General features: G+C 40.3%; 3 protein-coding genes across 7 annotated transcripts in view; all 3 read left to right on the top strand.

Annotated features, from left to right (window-relative positions):
• The window catches only part of LOC306832794 (E3 ubiquitin-protein ligase SH3RF3-like), a 294881-nt gene that overhangs the window by 260776 nt on the left and 6127 nt on the right, over positions 1–27978 (top strand). The window lies entirely within an intron of this gene.
• znf148 (zinc finger protein 148) lies at positions 84–10429 on the top strand. 3 transcript variants are annotated; one of them, XM_079357486.1, is made up of 8 exons: positions 187–263; positions 864–977; positions 1997–2382; positions 4111–4236; positions 4363–4486; positions 4677–4760; positions 4851–4969; positions 5671–10429. In XM_079357486.1, the coding sequence occupies exons 3-8, from the start codon at positions 2020–2022 to the stop codon at positions 7300–7302; spliced, it is 2448 nt and encodes an 815-aa protein (XP_079213612.1). In that variant the 5' UTR covers positions 187–263; positions 864–977; positions 1997–2019; the 3' UTR covers positions 7303–10429. The 3 variants fall into 3 exon arrangements, with proteins under 3 accessions (XP_079213611.1, XP_079213610.1, XP_079213612.1); XM_079357485.1 differs by lacking the exon at positions 864–977 and having other exon boundaries at positions 84–263; positions 1997–2322; XM_079357484.1 differs by lacking the exon at positions 864–977 and having other exon boundaries at positions 84–263.
• Positions 11545–26800, top strand: slc12a8 (solute carrier family 12 member 8). Of its 3 annotated transcripts, XM_079357769.1 has the most exons (13): positions 11549–11905; positions 12309–12455; positions 13529–13720; positions 13822–14053; positions 19577–19690; positions 19876–19963; positions 20452–20539; positions 22287–22433; positions 23841–24510; positions 24616–24707; positions 24806–24923; positions 26006–26066; positions 26194–26800. In XM_079357769.1, the coding sequence occupies exons 1-13, from the start codon at positions 11777–11779 to the stop codon at positions 26357–26359; spliced, it is 2244 nt and encodes a 747-aa protein (XP_079213895.1). In that variant the 5' UTR covers positions 11549–11776; the 3' UTR covers positions 26360–26800. The 3 variants fall into 3 exon arrangements, with proteins under 3 accessions (XP_079213896.1, XP_079213895.1, XP_079213897.1); XM_079357770.1 differs by lacking the exon at positions 13529–13720 and having other exon boundaries at positions 11545–11905; XM_079357771.1 differs by lacking the exon at positions 24806–24923 and having other exon boundaries at positions 26194–26301.

Raw genomic sequence — 27978 nt, 5'->3', positions numbered from 1 at the left:
TGTTAAGACATCATCTGTGACCATGATGTGCACAGAACAGAGAAGTGGGTCACAAAACTAACGCACGAGGGAACATTACAAGGACTGATCATGAGCGCGGTATAGTTTCTCATTTACCATTGTTAACCACTAGATGGCGACAAATAAGACTTGTCATGCCTTCATGAAATGTGATGGTGTATTTGATTATTCCGCACACCATCATCACACTGTAGTCTTGCATAACAATCATGACAGCTATACGAGTGTAAGACGCAGAGCAGGTAAGAGCAACCAATGCATCTTTAATAGTTTACATGTAGCTCAGTGGCTACAGAGACGTAAATTGTGTGTCTAGTATCCAGCTAGCTAGTTAGCGAACATTAGCTCTCCTAGCAGGTATAACATTGTGGCCTGTTGAGCAGAGAGGAGGAAGCTTGAGGCGCTAGCGCCAAAACCAACTAGCCATGCTGACAAGTTTGGTGAAATGTGCAAACCAAAGTAGTTTTTGGGGCAGTGTGTGTCGTGTCATGTGAACCGTGTATTATGGCTAAATACTGCATATACTGAGGCACTTCTAACGCTAAGATGATACGGTGTCATTTGAGTACTGAAGCTACAGAGATAGACCTGTTTGCAGCAACTTGCTAACATACTAGCATCAAACAGGCCGTGGATTTTTGTTAATTAGCTGCAAATGAAATAGAACTTCCGGTGTCAACCTATAAAAATATTAAGTTATTTACTTGTTTAAATATATCATTAAGTGTTATGGTTTAATGGTCATTTATGTATGTAATGTATTTTGTTCTCCTTGTTGTAATCTGTAGTTGTCTCATAAAGTGTGTTCTATTAGAAGTAGTCCATGTCGTTTTATTTTGTAGGTCGGCGCTTACTTCCGTTTCGTGTCTTGAACGTGATGTTAGCAGCTGTGACCAGCGCGGCTAGCTAGCTAGCTGGCTAGCAAAAGACTTAACCCACTTAACCAGAGTGACACAGTGAGTGTGTTTACAAACCAAGTGGTTGTTTGTGTTTACCCGTGACAGCTTTTCACTTAGTCTTAGCCTGCTCTGTCTGAATACAATGTCAAACCTGTCACCAAGTGGTCTCTAAATGCTACGTTAGCTAGCTTTGAGATCGAGTGAATGCAGGAAAACTAAAAATGTCTTGTTGAAGTGAAGTCCTAGAAAAGACAATGCTGCAGTAAAAATGAATATACAGCTTGTTTACAAACCACTATTCTATCCTGTTAATATCTCTTAGTCTCCGGAGAGTTGTCTTTGAAAAGTTAGCCTGCTAAGAAAAGAAAATTCACACAGTCTGTAAACATTTCATAATATAATCCATATTATCAGATCTGTCTGCACGTTCATTCAATTACTTGCCAAAAGCTGCATTTTCATTCAGTTTATGGTCAACCTTTTCAGTTGTTTTACGGTACTTGCAATCATTTTAAACAGTATAGTACATCTTGTATCATAAGATCATCACAAATGATGATCAGGCGAGAAAAGTGAAGAGCATTGTGGGATGAGTTTATGTTGATCTGAATGAGGTCTTAAATCTGGACACTTTGAGTCTAAGCTGAGACTGAGCTGAAAGAACTGTCTTTACAAAGGCTTCATTTCTACTAATGATGCTTCAGGGTTTGGGTTGTCAAGTTTTGGAGGATTTTTTTTTTGCATGAAATATAAAGATTGTGATCACTGTGAAACAAGCACTTGTGAGTTTTGAGCTCGTCTTGAGATCGACCCACAGGTTAAAGCTCCTCACAGTTGTTTTCACACGTTTACATCCTAGTTGTACCTTCATCTTGTGCACTCTTTCTAGTTTTCACATTTAATCATGTGGAGATGAGACTTGTTTTTAATGTCTTGATCTTTAGTTTTTGTTTTTCAGGATTTTGTATTTGCCATCTCGTATTATTAAATATAGAGACGTGGTTTTGCATGGCTTATAAATGACATTTAGTTTTCCGTCATTGTCCACTCATCTCTGTGACTTTTATTCTGTACAGATCCGAGAACTACTCTATGTAAGATGAATGCTGAGGACAAGTTGGAGGGCATACTGCTTAAGTGCAGCAGTGGAGGAATCGACGGAGGAGGGAGAGTCGGGCTGGTCGGCGGAGGAGGAGGACTAGTGGTGATGACGCTGGGGGAACGATCGCTGGCAAACCATCCCCTGTTGGCCGAGGATGACGACGATGAAGATGACGACGAGGACTTGACCGGAAGCTCGCTGGTTACACACGACCTGGTTCCTCCTGAGCAGCTGATGATGCAGGAGGAGATGACGAAGAATGGCGGCAGTGGAGAAGAGGAGGAGGAGGGAGGAGGCGAGGTGGGAGTCCATTTCCCCCTAAAACTCACCAATAAGTTGCCAAGCTTGCTACATATGCCAGTGAGTGTGTGCTGGTTCAGGATAAGAAGTCTGTGTGTTCATAGATTATTTGTATTTGTTGGGTCTTCACATCATCCAAAAAAGAAAAATTCTAAATCAATCAATCATCTCAAATAGCGATATTCCAAAACCAGTTTTCCTTCCAAAAACATAAATTCCACTTCTTAGACTTTAATAATCTCCCAAACTAGTGCAAGCAAACAAGAATAAGTAATGTTTGTGGAAAGAAACACTTGTTTATCTAATTCCACATTTAAAGTTTTGAACACTGGCCAGACAAATTGACCAGAAGTATCAGCCAACCTCTCTCTCTCTCTCTTAAAGATGAACAATAAAGGCTGCTCCTCTAAAGCGCTATAGACTGGAAAAGTGATGACATATTTTTGTAGGCTAACACCGAAGGTAGCTTCGCAATGGGTTCAAAGGAAAATTCACCTATGGGATTTTTGCATTGGATTTTAGATCATTGCAGAAAGTATTAGTGAGAGAGTTCCCCGGCGTGATGACGTTTAATGTCTCCAAAAACCTGTAGTCTTAGTTAGCTACTTGCTAGCTACCGCCGTTTGAAGTACACGTAAAAACTTTCAAATTCAAAATTAGCTAACGTAGTTTATCTTGTCTAATGAAACATCACCATCTCTTAAAGCTTTTGTAACCATTAACTTTTTTTCAGGCGTTTAACCACAAACACATTCAAAATCCCCATTGGCTTTTAGAGTTTAGAAAACCTGCCGCTAAAATGCTAACTCACTTCCGGGTTTTAGGACACATTCCTGTGCCAGTCTATACTGGTTTAATTAGTCACTAGTGTGCAGGAGGTTTACCTGTGTCAATATTTGGATACTGCCTAACTGAACTTTTGTCCACCCTCTCTATTATGCCTAATGTCCTGTATCCAACATCACTTTAAAGGTCCAATGTGTAAAATATTTACTGAATGGAATCTTAAACTGACCTTACTGTGTCATCAGACAATAAGGAAACATGCTATGTTGAAGTGCTGGCTTCTCTATCAACAATGCAGCCTCCAGTAAACCTTAAAGTTTGGATTCTGGTGTGTAATGGTTTGTTTTTGTGTTTTAAGAAACCCCCACATGGCCGCCCCTCCATCTGCCACAAATCAAAATGTGCTGCAGCGATGAAAATGGTCACGCAAACTGGTTCAGACATAACTGATTGTAACCGACTTTAAAACCCCTCAGCATCTTTCTGATAAACTCCACAAGCAGAAACGTTGTAAAACTAAGATGAATATTGGAGTAGCTTTTGAGAAATGGAGAGAGGTTAGAACGCAGAAAGGTTTCAAGAGCGATGAAGAGCTGGATAAACACTGAAGCTTCTTTGGTACCATGGCAACCTGCCTGCACATTGACTCTCCGGAGGAGAGGCAGCTCTCTTCAGTGTTTGGTACCCACTTTAAACGCTAGGTGTCGGAGTTACATCTTGCTCCTTAAACAGATGAGAGATCCTCAGGTTCTGCAAGATGTGGGTATTTGAGGCTTTTTAGCACTTTAGGTCTGCATTGGGTCTGTTTAGCTTTGAGGAGGGGGCCTAAAAGCATGCTTTAACTACATCAGGTGGTTGACTATATTGTGGTGGAATTCCTCATGTTAGTTGCTTGTCCTGTGTTTGCCTTATTGCACCTGGGTCAGCTGCTGTATGTGTGGGTTTAAAGGAGGTCATTTGCCTTGATAAATATCCTGCCTATCTATGGTCCTTCTTTTCCAGCTGAGCATCAAGCAGGAGCTGAAGCTATCCGAATCAGCAGACCAGATCAAGAAGGACAAAAAAGGAGTGAAAGACCTGATGGTTTGTCCCAAGAAGAAAAAAAGGAAGCAGCGTTCACCAGCAAAGGTGCGAGTCAAGGATGATCTCAGGAACGGCTCCTGACCTGCGTCTGCGAGAGAATTATCCGGAAATCAACGTCTGCAAGAGTGAGACTAACACTAAACTACATCCTTTTGGGTTTGAATGTTGCAGATTCTCAGCATCAATGACGATGGATCGTTGGGCATACAAAACCCCAAGTGTCACGTCTGTGTTCACTGTAACGCTGCGTTCAGAACCAACTACCATCTCCAGAGGCATGTCTTCATTCACACTGGTATGAATCACTCAACCGATTTTGAAATGCCATTTATATAAATATGAAATTAGATATCATGTTGACAGCTTTCAGTCCCCTTAAAATGGGAATTACAAAAAAAGAAGAAGCTGCCTTGTGTATCGTGTGCTATGCAGGGTTTTTTGGTTTTCATTCACTGATGCTTCTACAATTGTTCCCCGAACTCCAGGTGAGAAGCCTTTTCAGTGCAGCCAGTGTGACATGCGCTTCATTCAGAAGTATCTCCTCCAGAGACATGAGAAAATCCACACAGGTGAGTGGTGAAGGAATGACACATTCAGCAGTTTCACACCTCATGTCAGGTTTTAAGACTGTACCTCCCCCTTTACTCTGACTGGTTCAGGCGAAAAGCCTTTTCGATGTGATGAGTGCGGGATGAGGTTCATCCAGAAGTACCACATGGAGAGACACAAGAGGACTCATAGTGGAGAGAAGCCTTACCAATGTGACTACTGTCACCAGGTAAGCTGGTTTTATTTCTCCGGTAAGTAGAAACAACAGTAACATTGAGTGTGAAGGGTGAACCTGGTATGACCAATTACATAAAGCCAGTATTTAGACAAAGAAAAAAAGACCGTAGATTCCTCTAAATTGACAAATGAATCACATTTGAAAAGAGAGGTCTCTTTAAAGGGGACATATTATGAAAATCCACTTTTACAGTGTTTTTCAACATTTATTTGGGTAACCGGAGTGTCTATTGATCCACAAAATTTGAAATAAATCCATCCAGTCCTTTTTTTGTGGTCTGCAGAAGTCTTAACAAACAGAGAAAAATGCTCAGTTTCAAATGTTCTCAGTTTGTGACATCACAAGTTGGATTCTGATTAGAAAATACCCTCTCCTGGTATCTCCACCCTTAGACTCCTCTTCCAGCCTCGAGTAAAACTTTTGTGCAGGTCCGGCATTTTTATCGTCTGTACAGAGGAGTGATGTCTAATGGGAAAACTAAGGGGGGGGGGGGTTATACAGGGTCACAAACGTCCTCTGGTGCTTGATTTACGTTATATTTGGACCAAAGCACAGCACAGATGTTTCATTTAGAGCACAGGGGACTGTTTGAAAAGATAGAAAAGGGGGATAATATGATCTCTTTAAGTATATGAATACACTGAAAACACTGATTTTCTGCTTCACAAACTCATTTTCTGCTTCCTCCGTAGTACTTCTCCAGAACGGACCGGGTTTTAAAGCACAGGCGGATGTGTCACGAGAACCGAGAGAGGAGGATCAAGGCCGCTAGTAAAGTCGGGCCTTTGCGTGAAGCAGATCCATTAGGCCTCCCCTTTCTTGCCAAAGAGTGTTCACTGCCCAAGAAAAAGCGCCAAAAGTGCGCAGACAAGAGCTCAGGTGCTTCGACCACTGCCCAAACAGACGGACACGCTGTAGCCAGCGCAGAAACGGAGGAGAAAGAGGAGCAGAGACAGAATAAAATCGAAAGTCTACCTCTCTATGCCGTGTCCTCCAAAGTCAAACACGAATATGTGATTGCGGACTACTCTGTGGATCTTCCTGAAGAAACGGCTAGCCAACACCAAGAGGACAAAGTGGCGTCCGAAGACTCGACTCCTCCTAAACTCGTCCTGAAGAAGGTTCCAAAGAGGAGTCTCAAACAGTCCAGTGAGCAAACTCCTCCCTGCCTTCCCGCGCTGTCTTCATTCGAGGACAACACCAAGGTCACACAGTTCACCTTTGAAATCGTGGACAAGCAAAGCCTTTTAGACGTCGAAAGCAACACTGAACTGGAGTCAGTCGAAGCTCTCCAAGGACCGACGAAGCCGGCAGCCAGCACCACAAACTACGACGACGCCATGCAGTTCCTCAAGAAGAAACGCTATCTCCAGGCTGCGATGGCCAACAACAGTCGGGATTACGGCCTGAACGCGAGCAGCATTTCCTCTCAGCCGCCTGTCACGCAACCGGTCGTGTCAGCGGTCATCGACGAGACCGTCCCTGCCGCCATTCTGGAGCCGCAGCCCATCAGCACGGAGATTAAAGCCGCACACGATAAGAACGTGCTGCCGGATGAGGTTCTTCAGACGCTTTTGGACCATTACTCCAACAAAGCCAACGGGCAGGCAGACATTTCCTTCAGCGTGGCTGACACAGAGGTGACGTCAAGCATATCCATTAACTCGTCGGACGTTTCAGACAGCAGCCCCGGGGAGAGTCTGGGTCCCTCCACCGCTCAGGCTCAACCGGCTACCGAAAAAGTCAGCCTCTTGCAAGAGTACTCCAAGTTTCTGCAGCAGGCTCTGGAGAGAACGAGCCAGAACGACAGCTACCTGACCAGCCAGAGCCTCAGCCTGGTGTCCGAAAACCCCACGTTAGCTGGACAACCTCTGTTCTCCACAGAGAAACAGTTTCCTTCCCCAACCAGGTTCAAATCAGGGATGAGCTCGCCGCTAAGGTCCACTCTGGAGAAGCCTCACTTTGGGTTACTGGTCGGGGACTCCCAGCACTCATTTTCCTTTTCAGGTGACGAGACCACCCCTCCCTCTGCGGTGTCCCCGGCCGACGAGGACTTTCTGGAACAGGTCTCGCCCTCCAAAAAGACAGACTCTTCACAAGGCATCCTGCAGACTTTTCAAATAAGCTCCTTCGATCACAACTACAAATCTCATTTCCAGACTTCTAGATCTGGCTCCTCCTCTCAGTTCGCTCTTGCCAATGGACAATTAGGTCTTCGAGGACACAGCACAGACTTCTCAGAGTTCCCTTTAGTCCGAGTCACCGAGACAAGGTCTCAGATGAACTCCTCCCCTGATGTTACATCCAGTGAAACCTTTGGCTGAAGGGAGTTGAGGAAGGAACCATTTCTGTTTATAATTTCAGCTGCACTTTATCTCATGTCTCCTTTTTTTTTTTTTAACCAAAACAAGTCCGACTGCTTATTTTCACAGCATTATGTTATAAACATATTAACGTTTGTTCTCTTTATGAAGTGCAACTTCACTGAATGGAAATACGAAAAAAAAAAAAAAAAAAGACTGATCAATCATTAGAAGTTACTTCCCCTTTAAGGAAAAAAGTGTCTCGCTCCAGAATGTTGATTCAGAGATTAAATGACCAAAGTGTAATGCAAGAGAAAATCTCCATTGCCATAGAGTTTATTTAAATTGTTTTTGTCAATCAGTTTGTGTTGCGCACACACACACACATACACATCGTCACTCTTGCTGCTTCACGCAACCTCATCACTTCAACTAAACGTGGTCCCTGATTGTGAATGCCTCTCACTGTATCTACCTCCCCTCGCTGTCAATCTGGTTAGAGCATATCCACTCCTAACTAAACTAAATGATTTATCCCGCCTGTGTAGTTCCTGTTAAAATAGTCGACTGAAACGACCCCATGACTTGATCGTAACAGATACTTCACTTTATGTTGAATTCACTTTTGTGCACCTTAAAGGGGTGTTTCCACGTCTCCCATTTAAAGATTGAGCTACAATTGGTGCGTGTGTGTGTTTGGTGGGGCTCCAACCAAAAAATAATTTTATTTCTAAATGCCTAAATATTTAAACGTTGCATCTGTAATTTATTCCCTTTACGAATTTGAAAGCACTTTTTCCCCCCAATATGACTTTGATGCAGGAATATGTTGCAGAATAAAAACAAACAAACAAACCCACCAAATATCAATGATTTACCCCCCAATCCCTTTCCAAAATAATAATCGGAAAGTATTTTTGGAATGTACCGGCTGCAGACATGTTATAGATGCAGGATAATTATGACTTTACTTCCTGAATATAGATGAGAGTTGTTGTGAAATTACTTAAGAGGATTGTGCATTTATTTTTCCTGCACAATTTGCACATTTTTCACTTTTGACTTTTGACGGTGGAAAAAAACTATTCCTAAAAGCTGGTTTGGTTTCATGAGATGAGGCCTTCTGTTCCATTTCGATCATGTGTAAGGACTTCTCGCTTCTCTTGTAGCTCTTTGCAGCTGCAGGATTTTGTTGTTGTTTCGGGAAGATGCACAGTTTGAGAGGAAGCAACAATTGGATTAGACGCCCTTGTATTTACGACCAGTCCAAAGATGTATTAAGACTGTCGTATTGGAACACACGGACAGCAGGTGTTTGGATTTCCTGTTGTGTTAGGTTTTTTTTTTTTTTTTTTGCATCTGTGCCTTTCTTTTTTTCTTTTTTTTTTTTTTTCTCTTTTTGTGATTCCAACCATTTGGTCACTCATTCCTTGTTCCTGTTTCTTAATCAGTGCCCTTAGGCTTCTTTGTCTACTTGCACAATAACAACAAACATATAAGCTATCAACCTATTCAGCCTGTAACATGTTCAGACCTGGAAGCTTTATTTAATGTGTCCCGTCACATTTGATTATTTTCAGATTGTATTACAAAATAGCTTCAAGTTGAACTGCGACTGCTCTCTGTGCTTAGAAGGAAAAGGCACTGTCAGGACCGTGCCAGAGTATTTGTCCTTGAGTACTGAAAAGATTGTTATGGACTTGTAGTTTCTCACATTTTTGAGAATATTCAGTCGTCAGCCACATCGGTCCCGGCCTGAAACAAAAATGCAATAGATTGGAACCTCTTCTGTTTTCATCAAACTGTTAATTATTGTCTGTGTACATATGTGTGCGATATTTTAGGTGCTATTGTGTAAAACGTGGTTTTGATATAATTATGCGCCATCAATTTTAGGTTTTTTTTTTTTTTTTTTTTCATAATTGATGCTAAGCTCCCTCTTGTTACATTTCTAATGACAATCAGGGAAGGACACCCACATTGATCACCCAACACATCATTTTCCACTCAAAGATCATTCCCATTAAAGTGTGTGGAAAATATCCTGCTGTAAATATGTTGTATATTTTTCATGATCTGAGAAGAACTGATGGGTATTTGTGTCAGAAGAGAGACAAGTCTTGTGCTGGAGACACTTGGGGGTTTTTTTGTTTGTTTTTTTTGGTCAATGAAAGGCACTTGATTTAGTTCCCAGCATTACATACATTCAAGCGAATTAAACCAGATGTGGCTTTCTGAGGTTTGTATATATCTCACAACTGTTATTAGAAACAATTATTTTACAGTTGTATTGATCAGTAACACTGAGTTTGTTTTATTTGTAAGTAAATGCAGTTGATTGTGCATTAAGATGGAATTTACTGTGTACAACTGTTGGTCATGAAAAGCCCCTTTTCCCCGAAGAATTTTTTGTTTTTGTTTTTTGGTATCTGTCATGAACAGCGGTGGTCTGCTTGAAAGAGTTTTATGGTTGTAATATTTCACTAGCTACTCATTTCCTTGTAAGCAATTATTAAAGCACACAGAATCCAATAAATAGTTTACCAAGGTTTTGAATGGATTAAGCAATTAAAAAAAAAAACTGTTATTGAAGATTCATGAATGACACGGATAGCACCATTTTTTTCTTTCCTTTGAAATCACTGTTGTCAGTAACCTGGCCATAAGTGTCCTTGTATAAGCTAGAAAAAAAAAAACATTTGTTTTGTGTAAAAAGGTCTGAATTATGAATTTTTTGATAAAAAACTATTTTTGAAACATGTCATTTTAGGCACTGAGATGTACAGTATATCATATGCAGTCACTATTGCTACCCTCATTTATCTCTGTAGAAGTCGTTAGTGTCAAGGTTTTTTCAAATGCAAAGGGGGGGGGAGACAGAGCCCCGTTAGAGAGTCTGGACACATCGTGCTTCAGTGGAAGTTCAGTCTGAAGTCAGACTGTACGGTTTATTGCATGGTTTCTAACTTGTCGGGTCGAGTGAACTTGTTCAAGAATAATGTGCAGCTTCATCCTAGCTGATTAATTTCAGTCAAGTAACCCGTTTGATTAGATTTTTTGCTATATATTATGATTTGTAAACTATCTGATTAAATTGTTGTTTTGATTGTTGTGTGTCATGTCCTTATAAATAAAATAACTGACTATATATCCTTGAATTGTTTTTCATTGCATAGTTTAAAGAAATGAGCCAAAAAGGGGCCTTCATGTACACCTATTGTAAAACTTATCCAAGTCCGCTGTATCTTCTCACTTCATGTGTTCAGTCTACAAATACTGTATATTCTTGGGATTAGTTACTGTTTGTTCAACCACTCTTTCCATCCTTGACAGTAGTCATTTGTAAAATATGACCTTTGACTAACAAACCGTTCTATTGCAGGCCCACAGAAAGCCTTATTGTGCCCAAAAACATGATCTCCCTTTTCCCAAAGCCTGAAGCCCACACCTGTTTCAAGAAAGAATTCCACGTATAAAAAGATAAGGTCGTTGAATGTTGTGTGCATTTCTCACCATTAATCATTGGTCAACCTTTTCCACTGCAGGCTCTGCCAAAGCTCACACAGGATCATGTGCAAAAGCAGCAACACACCCTGAGAGGTAACCATGAACAACATTTTACCTGCTGGCTTCTGACGTTTTTATGATCCACTGTTAACAGAAGGAGCTCAGAGTCCTCAACATATGATTGAAGTTATCAGTGAGGGGACAAGGGAATCATGAAATTCTTCAGCATGGATGTGTATGGGAATTAGTTAAAAGGTAGGTCTACAAAAGTGACAACGTCCAATACGTTTACATAATGTGTCAAGGGGTTTTATTTTTCAAATGAGATCTTCTATTGACAATTTAAGCAGACTTTTTGTCTCAAGGCAATTTTTATAAAATCAAAGAAAAAAAAAATCTATAGACTTTTTTTTCTTTTTCTTTTTTAGCTGTAGCCTGTTTCCTTTGGATAAAGTACTTTTTTGCCAACATTGAAACATGAAATTAAGAATTTGTCCATGAAGTTTGGTTGATAAACTGGAGTGGTGCTGCTCCTGTCCTTCAGGAGCAACTGATGTGAATGAACGTTTTTTTTAAACTTATTTCTCAGGATATTTCCACTGTGCATAAAACATATTTAATGGCTCAGAAAGTGAGTTATAAAGTCTCGCTATTGATTTTAAATGGCACTCTCTTTTCACCTGTAGACTATCCTTATAAATAGCGGCCTGTCTATAATAATTTATTGTTACAGCAAATTAGTAACGTGTGAACTTGGCTCACTCTCGGCATATGATTGGCAGCTATTTGGCACACCTAGTTGTATCCGGGTGTCTCCGTAGCGCACCTGTTGCTGTTTAACCGGGATAGGCGGGACCAATACCGGCCTCAGTCAAAACTTATCCTCGACAGTCTTGTGAATTCTCGGCTTCCACTTGAGCGCTTTAGTTTGGAGAAAATAAGGCCACATGTGGAAACTAAACACAATTGTTTCCACCTGTAGGTTGCGATGGAAACCGTGCCAATAGGCTGGACTGTGCACAGCCGTGAGCAGGGGGGTGATGGGACAGGACTCCACGAAGCCCACGACACGAAGGTCAACACTCATGTCCAGGATCTGTTTCATGAAGATGCACAGGTAGGATGCTTCATGTGACCTATTTTCATGGAGATGACAGGAGGAGGCTCTTTGAAGCAGATTTAAATGTTTGTTAAATGTCTGTTTGGATATTTTGGTTTTGCACCAAGGGGATTGGATTTGTTAGACTTATGTCCAGTCAATCGATCTCAGCTGTCTTTCATTTTAATTCCTCTTTTTTTTTTTTTTTTTTTTTTTTTTTATGGATCATTTTAAAGCAATGGTGCAAACAATGAGTTTCCAGATCTGAAGTAGTTTGTAGCAGAGCAACAATGCCATATATCCTGCCTTTTTCTTTTGCTGCTATTAGTTAACAGAAACTTTTTAAAGTTAATAACAGTCCATTTGATTATGATTTTTAAATGCTGAACTGAAGTCATCTAACTGTTGTGCCTTTGGTCAGAGCTTCCATCAGTCCAGCCAGCCATGGTGGAGGATCAAACTGTTTGGGTGGGAGCCGGTCCTCTTTGGTACATGGGATGGAGTTTTCACCACCTGCATGATCAACATCTTCGGTGTGGTTCTGTTCCTACGCACCGGCTACCTCGTGGTTAGTACACTACATATATCTCTGACTTTAATTTCCCTGTTTTTCTTCTTAACAAAATACACACTAACTCAAATGAGCTTCATGATAGAAACAAAAGTAAACTTCTATTTACACAGTTTTGTACCTTCTTCAAGTGAATGATTAAAAAACTGTGTATCAGCAGACTTTATGAAATTTGTCTGATCTGCCATGTTCTTCTTAAACAAAACTGCTTTCTGTTTTTTTTTATATTTATGTGCATTATCAGAAAACTGGAAGTGTAAAAAAAAAACAACTTTAAAAATGTGACTTTCTTGTTCACCACACCAATTAACAAATGGGCATTTGACCTGAATGTTAAAGGTCTGTGTGAAAAATTAGCAACGGCTGTTATCCAGAGATACATCGGGGGCAAATAAATAAACACAACTATGTCTAAATATAAAGATTACAACATTTAGATACAAATTGAAATCAATCATTTGGGGACAACTCAAACCACCTCAGCTTTTGCGATTTAATTTTAGCAGCATCAATGATGTGTCACTCTGTCAGCTGATCTCAAACACTTTAATGTTCCTGTGTCATCACATGTCCCAGCTTGATTACTACGCACACTTAAGTTCTGCTTAACAGCCAAACCATGGTTTGCCTTGTTTGAGACAGTGTTTCCCATTTACTTACTTCCTTATAACACATTGTGTCCGTGTTTATTTTCCACGGTAAGATTAAGTTGTTGTCACTTGAAGGACTTTCAAACAAGTTATTCATCTTTATTGTTTATTTTAGCCGTGTTGCTAAAAATGTTCTTGTTGCATGTTTCTCCTAAACAAGTTTTTAAGTTTGACTAAGCTTGACCAACAGTTTAAGATTTCAAAATAAAAGAGTACGCCTTTAGTTAGAATATCCCAATTGATGAAGAAACTGATTAAAAAAAACAATGAAACATGACATGCAAGCATGTACACACATGTGCAGATATTTCATACAAAGCTCTCCGCAGTATATGATATAATATTTACTTCATAGCAGTCCGTAACTTGCATGCTACAGGTGTGCATTTGTGAGTATATCTTTTTGTCCTCATCCCTCAGGGGAACACTGGTGTGGTGCTCGGGATGTTCTTGGTCTCCCTTGTTGTGCTGGTTGCCTTGGTGACGGTGATGTCAGGGATCGGAGTGTGTGAGCACTGTGGTGTTGGCAGTGGAGGAATCTACTCCATGATTTCTACAGTCCTGGGGGGCAGGGTAGGGGGCACAGTGGGCCTCCTTTATGTGTTTGGACAGGTAGGTCACATAAGGTCTGTTACCCCTGCGTGACTTGGTTTGAAAGCTAATGCACATACTTGTATATTGTCTACATTCTCATGATGATTAATGTCTTGCAGTGCGTGGCGGGAGCCATGTACATCGCTGGTTTCTCTGAGTCGGTAGCAGAGCTGATGCATCTGCAGAACCAGTGGGCGGTGCAGGGCTTGTCTGTGGCAGTGCTGCTGGCGCTGCTTGGAATCAACCTGGCCGGTGTCAAGTGGATTGTCCGACTTCAGCTGCTGCTTTTGGCTGTGCTTGCTGTCTCCACGTTGGATTTTGTAATTGGCACCTTCACGCACCTAGACCCAGGTAGGGCTGGAGGTCAGGAGGGGGTGAAACAGAAGGTAATGGGGATGATGAGTTGGATTCAATCAGAATCTATTAAAGGAAAGTAGGTGAACTCCATTTTTTTAATTCATGTTTGCAAATGGTATCCTCATCCAATAAACAAATGGTCAGAATGGAGAACGGAATAGCGATGGCATGTTCAGGCAGTTCGTGTCCTCAGGTAAATGTGCCAAAATTCAACAAATACAGGTGTGTCTAATAACTAGAAGTGCTCTTTTTTTTCCTTTTTTTTTAACTAACTCTTAAAACACAGTCCAAGTTGAATGTCATAAGTTCCGCCTATAGCTCGTCTGCTTTGGACTTAGTAAACGATCTTGGCTTCATGAGAGAAAATGGAGCGCTTTGATGCTCAGATTTTGAAATGAGCACTCGAGACACATTTTTTTACAGACAAGAAAATAAACTGCACACACAAAATCAAAATTCTGAGTGTTCTTGTTCTCAGTCCATGTAGACAAAGAGTCTAGTCCTTTTTTTGGCTATACATGACATTGAATTCTGCTTCAAATTGACAGAATATGTTTGAACCACTGGATAGACGATTGATGAGCACAGTTGGTGTCTGTTACTTAAACAGGCCAGCAGGTGTTGCTGTAGTATCAATTATGGTATTAACTTGTTGTCTAGTATTCTACTTAGACATTATAAATTAGTCATGAGCTCACTACCTTTGTAGACTTGTAATACACAGCTTGGATGCTTCTGTGCAGTTTTGCCCTCTCACCTGTTTTCTTTCTCAATGAACGCAATATTTTCCTTCAGAAAACTCTGTGAGGCAATGTTTTCCTTCTCTTGTGGTTTTGGATGAGACCATTTATATGCCAGCAAGTTTTTTTTCTGTGTTTGTTTGATTAGGAACTGTTGCCTTTTTTTCAGGAGAGTAGATTGTATTCTTTTGCTGGCCTTCAGGAAGTCCTTCCCCACATTTCCTGTTCTCACTGATTATCAACTTCCTGTCCAGAGGGAAGAGAAAAGTGTTCCAGAAGTCAAGGCAGGCTTTATTTGGAGAGGATACTGAAGGAGCAAAAATAATTTCACATGTAGGGTTAACAAGAAAAGAAGTGCACATTGAACTCTGTGAACCTGGCCAACCATGGGCTGTGGTTTTTGCAAACAGAAGCCCTACAGCCCCTGTGTAATGAAAAAAAAACAACGTTGACACTTAGATCTTTTTATAGTAAAAAAAAGTCTGAGACCAGTCTCTAGTCCTGAAGGATTGTGAGAACCAGCCATAATGTCTGCTTTTCAATTAAAAGCTGCTGCATCTGTTGTGGTGACCTCATGTTTGGCCAAGGACCAACAGGTCCCCTAGCTGCTTGAAACAGCCCAGTTGAGCCTGCACAGACCGAACGTCGCGGCACACATCCTGCAGGAAAAGTGGCCACTGCAGTCGGATCATGTGATCACACTTATTACACGTCTCTTTGCAAAGATTTGTCTGTGGTTGGGTTTCAGACACTATGTAGCATTATAGCAACAGCTATGATATTTTGTCATGCTTTAACTTTGTAACATTTAGGCTGTAAAATGTAAACGTTGAACAAAAGGATTAATTGACTCATCAGGAATTTAGGAAAGTATTTTTTTTTGGTAAATTCTTTAATTCCTGCAAATCACTCACATTTTGTTTTATCGTTGAATGAATATCTGTTTTAGAAATCTCAACTTAGTTACCCAAAAACTTTAAAGAGCATTTTTTGCAGGTTTACTATATCATTTGAGTTTGTTATTTTCAGTCACTTGATAAACGTAATGCTTGCAAAGCTTAATATAAGAATTGGTTTTATTTGCATAATTACTGTGAGTTTTGGTCATGATATTCTGCTGATTTTGATGCTGCTTTAGTGACAGTAATTTCTACAACTAGTATCTTAAAGGAGAAGAGTTTTATACATTTGCTTTTTCTCACAGGAAATATTGGATATACACCAAATCATAAGTAATAGCTTTATTATTGTCGTAGAAAACCCAGCATTGTGCTGTCTTCACAACAGGTAGCAGCACCAACTGTAAGGTTTTCAAATTGAATATTTTAAACTGAGTTGCACTTTTCAACATACAGAAGAAGCCACTTGTCTGAACATCTTGATGGTGTTTTGTGGGCCCTTGCAGTTTCGTGTTTGCTTTCAAAGCAAGAGTTAAGTGGCCAAAGATCCTTCTGGACAGGTGAAGTGGATTGGCTCCGTCAGTCCAATATCCGACTATATAAGTTATGTCAATATCGTACCCAGTACCGATGTTCCATCGGATCTGTCCAATCTATATTAAATCTTGTATAGGCTTTCAGTGTTAATCATGTTGCTTTCATGCCAAAGTTAACTCATGTATAAATAGCAAGCTACCAAATCCTGTAAAAATACACCATCTTCCACGATGTTAATCCTCTTCATTAGTTTTGGAGTGATTGTTGATGCACATACACTTCTTATTCTGACCTGACTCCTTCAGAACTCAGCCACAGGGAGCTGTAAAGGGGATTGTTTATGGCAAGGCCTTCTTGCTGTTCTGTGACAGGTGTATTTAGAATTTTAAAAAAAATGCATGTGTTTCTGTATTTAAGACTGCTTGTAATCATGCCTTATGATAACAATTGTGAAGGATAAATCATCTCCCGATTATAATCTTTCAGTGAAGCCAAACTGTATTTTTCTCTGCAGCCAAACAATTCAAACTCCAAAACCTTTAATTGTGGCGCACAGATGAAATACAATCTGACACGCACTATCCAAGCCTAGCCTGTTCTCTACAGAACAGGAAGTCCTGATGTGTTTGCTGGGTCTGGGGTTTAGGGTGTTAACCAGACTCACCCAAATTTTTGGTAAATGACAAAGAGAGAAGGCCGGAACTGAGATCTGAGGCCCGTTTCTTCTCCGGAGACCGCTTTGTGGTCTCACCCTGTGATCCACACTGTAATGTATAGTTCTCAATCATCCCAGTGGGACATGCCCTACCTCTTTAACATCACAGTCCTCGGTGCACAGCAGTTTGGACCGTTACATGTGGGAGACTAAGAGTTTAGTCAGATGGAGGGAGAGGCCTTGTGTAATTTGAATGCACATTCCAGCTCTGGCAGAACCATTCTGTGTTAAGAAGGAAGTCAGAAGAGAACGTGTATAGATTATATATTCAGAGAGTTTACATTGTGGAATGTATTTGTTTACTATACAACTTCATTTTTCAACCGATTTTCCCTCATAGCCCCCGAAAGACGAGCAACATCTTTGCTCTGTAGAATTGAGAAAGATTACTACAAATAGATTTCTTATACCAGCTGATTGTACCAGAAAATGTTTGGGGATGTATGGAAACTTTAAACTAATAACGAAATGGGAACGCAAGGGTTGTCGGTTCTAGTTCCAGTGGAGACCAAAGTATTGATGTTTTTCTGATTGCTGGAGAGGTGCTAGGCCACTTCTGGAGAACTGTCGAAGTTGCCATTGAGCAAGGCACAGAATCCCCCCCCCCCCCTCCTTTGTAGTAGCCCGTCTCTCCCAACTCTCCATTAACTCTGCAAGCTTCTGCTTGTGTAATTCAGACCTATATGTATGAGAAGCATGTCTCTCAATACCAGTGTAAACCCTCGAGGATGAATTAAGTCTGTGTAATTTTGAGTGTGACATGCATGTTCACCAAATGTTTTGTATTTCATGGCCATCCATTCAGTAGAGCAGAGGATGAGAGGTGGTTAACAACAGCTGTCCTAGGCATTAAAAAAACCCTTCACTAGTCACATTATGTAAAGGCAGGTCCTGCTCCAAAGACCTCTTGGGGCCCATTAAGCCCTAAACTAACATTTCCTGTTAATCAGTCTGTGTTCATGCAAAAAACGTGGTTTGAGACCTTTTTATTATTTAAGTTCATAGACTGTATACTAGTGTGCAATTCATATTTTAGTTCACATCTTCAATGTCTTTCATTGTAATACTACTGAGAAACGGATGCATTTGATTTTGAAGATGAGACACAGCAATGCATGGCAAACGCACTGCAAAAACACAACATGTGACCCTGCAAAACATCATGAAGCTCTCAGGATGACTAACATTTTGCCAACTTGTTCTTAATCAATGCTTCCATGAGGGGAAAAAAGAAGGGCTGTGAGCTTGTTATACTTCCAGGAATTGGGAAACAAAAAAAAGTGTAACTGGAAAGGCTAATATGTTTGCAGTTCCTGGATCAAATACTCTGGCAGTGTATCGAATTTGTGTTCATAGAAACGGGTTTGCCTTATAAACATGTGAACGCCCTTAACTGCATACTCAGGAGTCAGGCAGTGTTGGATTTTGAAATATGATGTTGTAATATGGGTGGGGAGCCCGGGGAGCAGACATGGACATTGACTGTCCTGGATATGTCCGATTCGGATTGTTTGGACAGAGGGCGGTCTCACCGGGTCACAGAGTGAACTACAGATTGGTCTCCTGTTTCAATTTGATGCCTTTAAAAAAAGGAAAAAAAGAAAAAAAGTATTTTCAAGAAGAACCTGTGCAAATGGAATAGTCAATTTATCCAACACATGTGGTTTTGGTTTTTAAAACGAGAGAAGTTGTGTGCGTTCTTGCTCTCTTTCCTTTCCCTCACTCTCTGTCTCCCTCTCCTGCTCACTTTCATTCTCTTTTAACTTGGAAGCTGCTGGGCTTCTGAAAAGGGTGGTGACTTCCTTTTGGATAAACATGTCATTAATCTGAGAGAACACATTCTTTCCCATCGCAAGATAACCAAGGGGGAAACGCTCAGTGTTGTAACGTAGGCGTGTGGTTTACATGGACTCCACCAATTCAGAATGATATGGCTTTACAATGACCCAGACTGAACTGACACTTCCCAATTTTTGATTCTATAGTTTTGACGTGTGTAACTACCTTTTGTTGACATTTGAGATAAGAAAAAACACATTTTGGAGGACTTTTTGTTTTTTTTTTGCAAATGATGCATGCTGCATTTTTTTTTTTCAGTCGGAGTAAAATGCTTATTTTTTCCTTTTTTTTGTGGTCATCAGTATCCATAGGTCATATACCTGGTTTTAAAATGTAGTCGGGTCACGCCACCTTGATGATGGGTAAAAACTCCTTTAAAATGTAACATTGTCACTACCAAAACAAAGACAGGAGAAACTAGCTGAAAACCCCTTGGTAGTTATCAGTTGACACAAATGACACAATCATGCAAATCAACTTGCAGGCTAGCCCTGTAGTCACTGGGATAATGTTAATGTAGAAGTTTGGGCTTTTTGCAGGTGTTACTTTATGAGACTGAACCTGAAAAAATGAGCAGACATTAAAGAGAGAAAAGAATGCATTGGGTTACATATACCTAGAACTATTAACTGACTCTGTGATGTTTTGATGCATAGTTCACCAAGTGAGATAAATGTTTGTATCACTCAATATAACTATTGTCTACCAGTGGATGAAATTCCTGTTTCCTCAGTCCATACATTCATCAGGTTCACATCTGATGCCCTCTATGTGGTCTTGTCCTCAGAACATGGCTTCATTGGTTATTCAGCACGTCTGCTCAGCAGTAACATGCTGCCAGATTACAGCCCGGGAGAAAACTTTTTCACTGTCTTTGGAGTCTTCTTCCCAGCTGCTACAGGTGAGGTCAACTTTTCTGTCTTTTTTTTTTTGTTTGTTTTGGTTTAAATCTGCAGTCTGATAAGCATGTACAAAGTATGTAAGGGCAACACCTTATCATCTTAATCAAGCTCTCTTTATTGAAAAATATGATATGATGATTATCTGTGTGTGTGTGTGTGTGTGTGTGTGTGTGTGTATGCATAGGGGTTATGGCAGGATTCAACATGAGCCCAGACCTTCAGCGGCCTGAAAACAACATCCCTGTGGGAACGCTGGCGGCTGTGTTCACCTCGTATGATAAAACCTCACCACACTCAAACACTACACAACCAGAGTGCAGTCAACCAACTGACAATAAAAAGAAGAGTTTTCCAGTTAGAAATAAACGCCACACTTTAAATATGTTGGATGAAAAGACATATTTTTAAAATTAGATTGAAAAAAAAAATCTTTACAATAACAATATACAATACAAATAACAGAAACAAATAACAATATAATCCGCATAATTCAACAAGGAAAGTGTAATGAGCCCTGAAATATAAGGAAGGGGACTTTTCTAAAGGTTTCATGGTGAGCTCAGATCACTGTTTGGTGTCTCCTCAAAGGTCACTCTTCTCCACCTTCAGTGCAGACAACAAACACACCCAGCCTCTCTACCTCGGAGCCTGACACTATCTGACACTCACTTGTGGAGCTGTCATGACACAATTCTCCTATTAATAGAGAGAAAAGCGGCGGTTCATAACTCTGTGTGGTGTACTGTTGGTCGACTTTCAGGTGGTTCCTGTATCTGGTCTTTGTCTTCCTCCTGGGGGCCATCTGCACAAGAGAAGCTCTGCGCTATGACTTCTTGATAGCAGAAAAGGTAAACTCCACTCTTTTTCCATCCTATGCTGTTCGAGCGGCTGAGGGGAGGGGATTCCCTCGTCATGGCTCACTTTGTTGCTGTGGTATGTTTAGTTAAAGTTCTGTCTGAATGGATGTTCTCTTCCTTGACCTGTTGGGCCTGCTGCTGTATTTCTTGTTCTTTTTTTTTTTTTTATTCTAAAGTAGAAAAACTGATGAATTAAGTCATAGAAAGCCAGGTGGAAGACAAGTGGTGAAAAAATATGTTTAACATTTTTCAAACCTTGTGATGTAGAACAAAAGGTATCCCACAGTTATGTTTACCACACCTTTCAAGCTGTAGATGATGGAGTGATATAGCCGGGTTTTAGGTCTACGTATTTTTTTTTTTTTTTTTTTTTTTTTAACCTAATCATATCAAAATCTTTTTAATTGAAGTTTAAGAGATAAACTCTGGAAGCAATGACAATGCCTTGATAGATCTCTTATTGTGGAATTTGTCATTGTTTTATTTCTCAGCTCCTGGGTGCGTTTTTGTTTATATGATTTGTAAATCTTACCCCATCTGTCAGGAATGAAATAGTGCCAGAGGACTTTTTCTGCTTTTTGCACTTTAAGAATATAAACACGTCAAATGTCTTGTTGCGTTTTCTTTTGGGGTGTAACGTTTGTGAAAATCAGAGCATATACTGATAATGTTTAATAACAATTTTGTGGTCCTGGTAATAATTTCATTGTCCCATTACTTTGCACATCTTCTGTGACTTTTTTCTTTTTTTTTCCAGTTGAGCTTTGTGTGAATCTGCATATCTGGTGTTAGACTCCCACACTGGTGACTTTATCTTTCATGTTTGACCATGAACATTTTCTTCCACATTTGAACAAAAATGATTTTATCTTAAGAGGTTTATTTTATTGGGCTGAAGAATTCCCTGTTATCTTAATCAGCAGTAGGGTATATTAGCTCACTAGCATTAAATTGTTGCAACATAGCTGCACGTTAGTGACTGTAACGTCTGTTCATGCATATTGCCATTTTCTGTCGATGCCAGTACATCCCTATATATCATGATATTTCTTAAAAAACACGTTAGAAAAATCTTTCATTTTATATTTATCTGAAATATTGTGAAGTCTATTAATGAAATTGCTGATTGGAAACAATCATTTAAATATGTATTTGCAATTTTTAAGCATTATTTGAATGTTGTCTCCATTTCTACTACTTTAGAGTGTTCAGATAATAAAAAACGTTCACCTGCCTTATGGACATTTTAACTGAGATCTCTAGGCCACGCTGAGTCTAGGTGCAGCTCCAAACGGGGATGTAGAGGAATCTTACCAAAGTAAGTTTGCTTTGTGCAGAGTAGAGGCCAGGTGGGATTTCTTGCACGTATCCCTAACTTCAACTTTCAACTATGGACGTCACAAAGCTGTAAGAGTTTGTGTTGTATATGTTGCTGTGAAAATCAGTTTAGTGACCAGTTTTTAATTTTACTCTGACGACATTGTGGTGTATTGTGCAAAAGTGAATAGAAGGAGTGTTATTCATTGGTATTGATCAAATCAATCTCTAAAGTTAGCTTTAGGTTAATTAGATTAACTAATCTCTCTCTTTTTTTCACACACAATCCTTTAATTCATCAATGGTTTGTTCTCCTTGTTTTCATAAGGCTGCAGCGGAACTGAACTGGGTGTAGCTGTTGTGGGCTTGCAACTCCACCCCATCCCCTTCCACCCACTGTTTGTTTTCCTTCTTCCTCCAGGTCTCCTTGGTGGGCTTCCTCTTTCTGCTGGGCCTCTACATCTCCTCCCTGGCTTCCTGCATGGGGGGACTGTATGGAGCACCCAGGATCCTCCAGTGCATCGCCCAGGAGAGGGTCATTCCCGCTCTGGCGTTTCTTGGACAAGGGGTGGGTAAAAGATGGACGGATGGATTTATAGAGCCATAAAGGAAAGGGATGTCTGGTCCTCGACAGTGTGCTGAAAAGTATCAGCTAGATTCTTCATGATGTTGGCACAGTATACTTCTGTAGGGTGTTTGTATAATAAACCAGCGATTTCATGTACATGCAGACTGAATACTTGTTCATATCCGGATGCAGCACACTGTGCTATGACAATTTAAACAGTCACATTTCTATTTCCAACATTTTACTTTTTTAGTGACATTTTTTTTTCCTTTCAACCAATATGCACCTCTTGTTATTGTCAGCAAACACTTGTTTTAATTACATTATCAATCATTTATCAGGAAAACAGTATGAACATGAGCCTCTTAAGTTGGTGAGAGTAATTTTGTCACTGTATCCCTGAAATAGACGGGCTGAATTAAAACTCTGTATCTTGTGTAGCTGGAATGTAAAGTCAGGTAGGTCACTAGGCAGGAAACACTGAAAGCACTCCCTAACTATAGAGTCCTGATTCCACTTCATAGACGTGAGTGATGTGACTGCATTATGGCATAACGACTTTGACTCGCTGCTGCTACACCAGCACGTACACACACGGTCACGTTGTCATTCTGACTGACCCCGGCCCGCCCCACTTTTCCTCAGACTACCCTGGATGGCAGCAGTGTCTGACCTCTCTCAGCGGGCTGGAATGAGGCCCTAGACATCTTGGCCCAAATCAAAGCTTCAGAACAAACGCAGGAAGGGCGACAGGCAGGGCACAGCTCCTCTGTGTGCTCTGGAGGCCTGCCAGGCACACATCAGCGCTCCTTAAACAGTGTGATTGGACCTGGGAAGTGAAAGCAACTTGGTTAACAAACTACATGTTAAAACAATGTGTCCAAAATCTCCACGAGGAAATGACTGTTCAGGCAGTGTTTAGGACTCCTATTATGCATGGTGACGTCCACGTGTTTAATTTAGATCCTTAATATCATCAGAATGTGCTTATTGGCCCATATGGCCCATTTGTCCCCCTCAAATGATCACATATTGTCTTTTTAATAAAGGAAACATCAATACTCTAATTGGATCTAACTTAATCATGGGCCTTTTATAGGGTCAGGTGAGTTTTTGTGAACAAAAACTGCACAGTGCTCCTAATTGGCTGAACTTACTGAAAGATTTGGGTTCAGTGATTCATAAAGAAATGTAGTTAAACCTGTTCGATGGTTACTTGTTGGTTTTCATTGAATGGGAACCTTTTGAAGTCTGTTGTAACTTTCTCAATTCTCTGTATACAGTAGAAGTAATTTCTTTATCACCATCACCACTGTCTGCAAATACATGTTCTTCATAATTGGACAGCAGTGTGGTCATGTTAGACCAGCACTTTCCATACTTTTACCCTCTTTCCAACTCTCGCAGAAAGGTCCAACCAGGACTCCAGTAGCAGCTATCTGTCTGACCAGCCTCCTGACCATGGCCTTCATCTTTGTTGGCCAGGTCAACGTGCTGGCCCCAATCGTCAGCATCAACTTCATGCTAACCTACAGCGTCATCGACTACTCGTACTTCAGTGTGGCCATGAGCTTCAAGCTGGAGACCAATGGGAAGAGTTCTCCCCTAATCCCCAAACACAGAAAAAGGCGAAGGTCCACCAGGCAGAGCTTGGTGCGTCTGATTGGGTCCGACCTCCCTAACTATGGTAGTAGTGGAGACGAGAGTCTGCAGGGGAAAGGAACTCTGGTGGAATTTACCAAGGATATGGATCACATATTTCCTCCTATGTCAAATGGTGATCCTGGCTATGAGACGACGAACTCCATGAAACGGATGAACAGCGAATCTAAGGGCAGAAAGGCTTCTGTCAGCACTAAACAGAAGCTGTTGGACAGCTTTGGCTTTGACGTTAACAGCAATATTTTCTCAGATGAGAAAGAAGAGCAGTTGGCTTCAGCTCCTCCACTCGAGGAAGCTGAGGTTCTGGATGGACGCCCAGAGCTTAGGGCCAGTATCGAACCTCAAGTCCAACACTGTTCAAAATTACACCATGTCGAGCAGAATTCAACTGCTGACTCTCTTTATCACAGCACAGGTGATCAGCACGAGTTATTAAACACCACACACCCATAGGAGGGCAGCTTATAGAAGTGAGTTGAACCTGTTTTCATAAACCTGACACTTTCATTCAATCTTTCAGGTGCTGGAGGAGAACAACAGATAATCGCTATCAAGCCAATGCAAGACTCAGTCTATGTGAAGTTCTGTAACCACTGGGTAGCTCTTATAGGGGTAGGTCACCCACTTCCCACATTACACTGTGCCTTAATGTTGTAATGACTTATTTTCTCATGCAATTGACAGGGAATGTTTCGTTTGTTTTCTTTCAGGCAGTGACCTCCATATTGATTATGTTTGTTATTCAGTGGGTTTATGCCTTAGCAAATATAGTCATTGCCCTGCTGCTCTTCCTTTACATCGGGAAAACCAGTCCGGGACTACCATTAGGTGATTTTACTTAATTTCCTTTTTTAGAGACGCATATCTTTGCTTTATTGTGAATTCCTCTTAAGAGTTACCCGATGTTTTGAATCAGCCAGGGCAGTCCCACCATGCCAGACATCTGCAACAAAACCAAATGTTTTTTTTTTTTTGTTGTTTTTTTTTGTTAAAGCACATCCTCCTTGTGATAAAAAGTCCAAGTTAAAGTAATGCAACATCAACAACATCTACTTCTAATAGTTATGTACCAACTGCTTCTGTGCAGCACTTTCCTGCGTCCCAAAAAATGCTCTTTGTGACAGCTGGAGCTGAGTTTACCACCAATTGCTAACGCCAGCATACCAAATCCTTATTCACCTGATGGACCGAGTGTTTTTCCAGACCAGAATGTCTCTTTTGCTTCAATCTTTATTTCATTTTCTGCTAAGCTTAATCAATACATTAAAATACCTTTATTCCAATTGTAATTAATTTACCGTTCAGATTTCAGTTCAATACCAAAAGCATTTCAGACATGAATTTTATGCTCTGATTTTTATTTTATCATCCACAGTCTGCAGACAGACAGAATGTCTTTTTTCTTTCTTTTTTAAGCACGTGTTTATTCCTAATTCCTCTGTTACTTGAGCTCTTAAACCATAGAAATTCATGTGATTATCTTATGGCTTTTTCTTCAGTATTTAAAGATAATTTAAAATGGACCATCATGGCTGAGGAAAGACGTCCATATTTGCAGTCTAGGTTGAGGCATCAAGGTTTGGTCACCACATGCTCAGCCGTTATGGAGTCTGGTGATTTACTTGGCACGTTGCTATCAGTTTCACTTGTGGTTTTTTTGCCGTCAGGCAAGCTGAGGCAGCTGTTTGGGCCTCCTCACCACATGCTGCGTGCCTTAGCTGTCTGACTCACAACATTTGTGCACATAAGTCCGGAAAGTGTTAAACACTTGCTCCACAGGTGGTTAAAGTGATATGTGTCCCATACGGTTTAATTTACAATATCAAATTTTGACTAGTTAAACAAAAAAAAAAATTTTTTAGCTAATTTCTTTAAATACCATTTAAGACAGTTTTTGGTTTTTTTTGCAGGCATTGCAGCTCGATTCAGCTTTTTCATGTGGCTCAAATCAACACTAAGCAGCATTTTCAGGTACCGTTTGATTGATTTTAGTACAAATCGTCAATAATGAATTTGTAAAATGTGAGAACTTTTATTGGTAAATGTTTATTTTATAGCAGAAATTCTGTAATATTTTTGTTCTGAACTGTTCTTTCAGGAGCAAAGGACCTCCTCAGGAGATGGTAATCACTCCCTCTCTGCCCGGGGTCGGGATGAGTACCAAGCAGCTGACTGAGGAAAATGCTGACTTTGCCTCTCGCCACCGTCATCACAAATCCTCATTCATCAGGTCTGACAAGATGGTGCAACCAGCACTCCACTGACCGAATGAAACACTGACTCTGTTCCATGTGACAGCCGGAAAACACAAGTTCTGCCTGGACTGTTCTACACACGTTGTACAGTATATTTACCAAACATTCATAGTTTTTCGACGACAACAATAACCCTAAATCAAAATAAATATATCCACTTTTGGCTTGAATATGCTTAATAGCGAAATAATGTATATGAACTTAAGAACTTGAAACTCTGCATTATTGTTGTCACATCACTACAGGGTCCTATTCTAAAGTGATGGATGATAACAATAAAGGAAAAGACAATTAAAAGTTATTGTTTATCTCAGACATTTTTCACATTGATATAGACCAACCCGGACAGTTTCCTTGTTGGTATCACACCTACAGCAGCATGTTAAAATGTAACTACTGTTTAGCACATAGCTGTCAGGTATCCAGAAATACAATTTGTTTTGTTTGGCACAGGGTTGTCAGGGCTCGGGTAGCTTAAAGCAAAGCTGTGAAAACCACTTCCTCTTGGTAGGCTTCTCAGGTAAGAGCTGCAACCTGCAAAACAACATTCAATCATTTGTAAAGATGCTGGCCACTTTTATAGTCAACTATTTTACTGCAGACAAAGAGAAAAACACTTAGCTCAGAAGTAGTAAATGTGTTTCAGTGATTGTCTACACCTTTTTAAGCAATTTCACAAAATGACTACTTTCTATTCATGTCTCTGTCATAAGTGTGAATAGCCCAGTTTCAACGTGGTGGTAAGGTAGGATCTGTTTAGTTTGGTACGTTTTTGTTCGGCTAAAACTGATACTGTTTGCTTTTCTACAGCCAACCGTGCCTATATGCAATATTTTCTGCAGACCAGAAAAGCCAGTACCATGGCTCTGCATATTGTGCATGGGTTCACCACTTAGAAAGGTTCTCTTATACATTTCCATTAAGAGGATAAGTCATTGAGCATTAAAGCAATCAGTTTTTCAACACTTCTCTTACGGGAGCACAAGAGGAGGGATCACCTCCATTTTCAGTAATGGGATCTGTAATTGTGCGTTTGGGAACATCTTATTTTTTTCCAGATGTTTCACCTCACTAAGCCAGAACACTAACCCATTAACAGTCTGCTCTGTACATCTGCTGGTTATTGCTTAAAGGTAATGTTTTGAAACACTTAGGCCTACTAACAGACCTGGCATACTCTGCAGTGGAACATGTTAATCCAAAACAGATTTTGTTCCTCAAATGATCTATCCATATCCTTAATTATATTTAAATGACTCCTCATATTTGTGGAAGTAACCCTATGGCCTAAGTACAAAGCTAAAACTAGAGAAATTGCCCACTTTTTGTTAGGGAAAGAAAGGGGAGAAAAACAAAGGCGGCCCATCATTGATCGCAAATAAACAACACTTTTTGAATTTGAATGAGCATTTCATGAAGAAAACTTTGGCTATAGGTGAAGTCTGGCATTGATTGTTCTTTTACTGTAGCCTGTGTTTGCTTATAGGCCACTTTTTTTTCCCCATAAATATTTTTATTGTGGGTTTTTTCAAAGTGATACAATTTTCAATTATACTTGTATTTACGAAGCAGTTCAGTATCACATTTTTTTTTTACAAATATGGAAACTAAATATAGAAAGAATAGCA

This window comes from Symphodus melops (genome assembly GCF_947650265.1).
Source record: "Symphodus melops genome assembly, chromosome: 12".
In the NCBI taxonomy this organism is placed as follows: domain Eukaryota; kingdom Metazoa; phylum Chordata; class Actinopteri; order Labriformes; family Labridae; genus Symphodus; species Symphodus melops.
This window is presented reverse-complemented; position numbering and strand designations above follow the sequence as displayed.

Excerpts from the sequence above, each read along its gene's own strand:
- znf148 (XM_079357484.1), top strand. The coding sequence starts at position 134 with ATGGCGACAAATAAGACTTGTCATGCCTTCATGAAATGTGATGGTGTA. Across the intron at positions 4,237-4,362 it reads AGCAGCGTTCACCAGCAAAG|ATTCTCAGCATCAATGACGA; the intron begins GTGCGAGTCAAG and ends TGAATGTTGCAG. Across the intron at positions 4,761-4,850 it reads ACATGAGAAAATCCACACAG|GCGAAAAGCCTTTTCGATGT; the intron begins GTGAGTGGTGAA and ends TGACTGGTTCAG.
- slc12a8 (XM_079357769.1), top strand. The coding sequence starts at position 11,777 with ATGGAAACCGTGCCAATAGGCTGGACTGTGCACAGCCGTGAGCAGGGG. Across the intron at positions 13,721-13,821 it reads TCCTTTATGTGTTTGGACAG|TGCGTGGCGGGAGCCATGTA; the intron begins GTAGGTCACATA and ends AATGTCTTGCAG. Across the intron at positions 24,924-26,005 it reads CAGTCCGGGACTACCATTAG|GCATTGCAGCTCGATTCAGC; the intron begins GTGATTTTACTT and ends TTTTTTTTGCAG.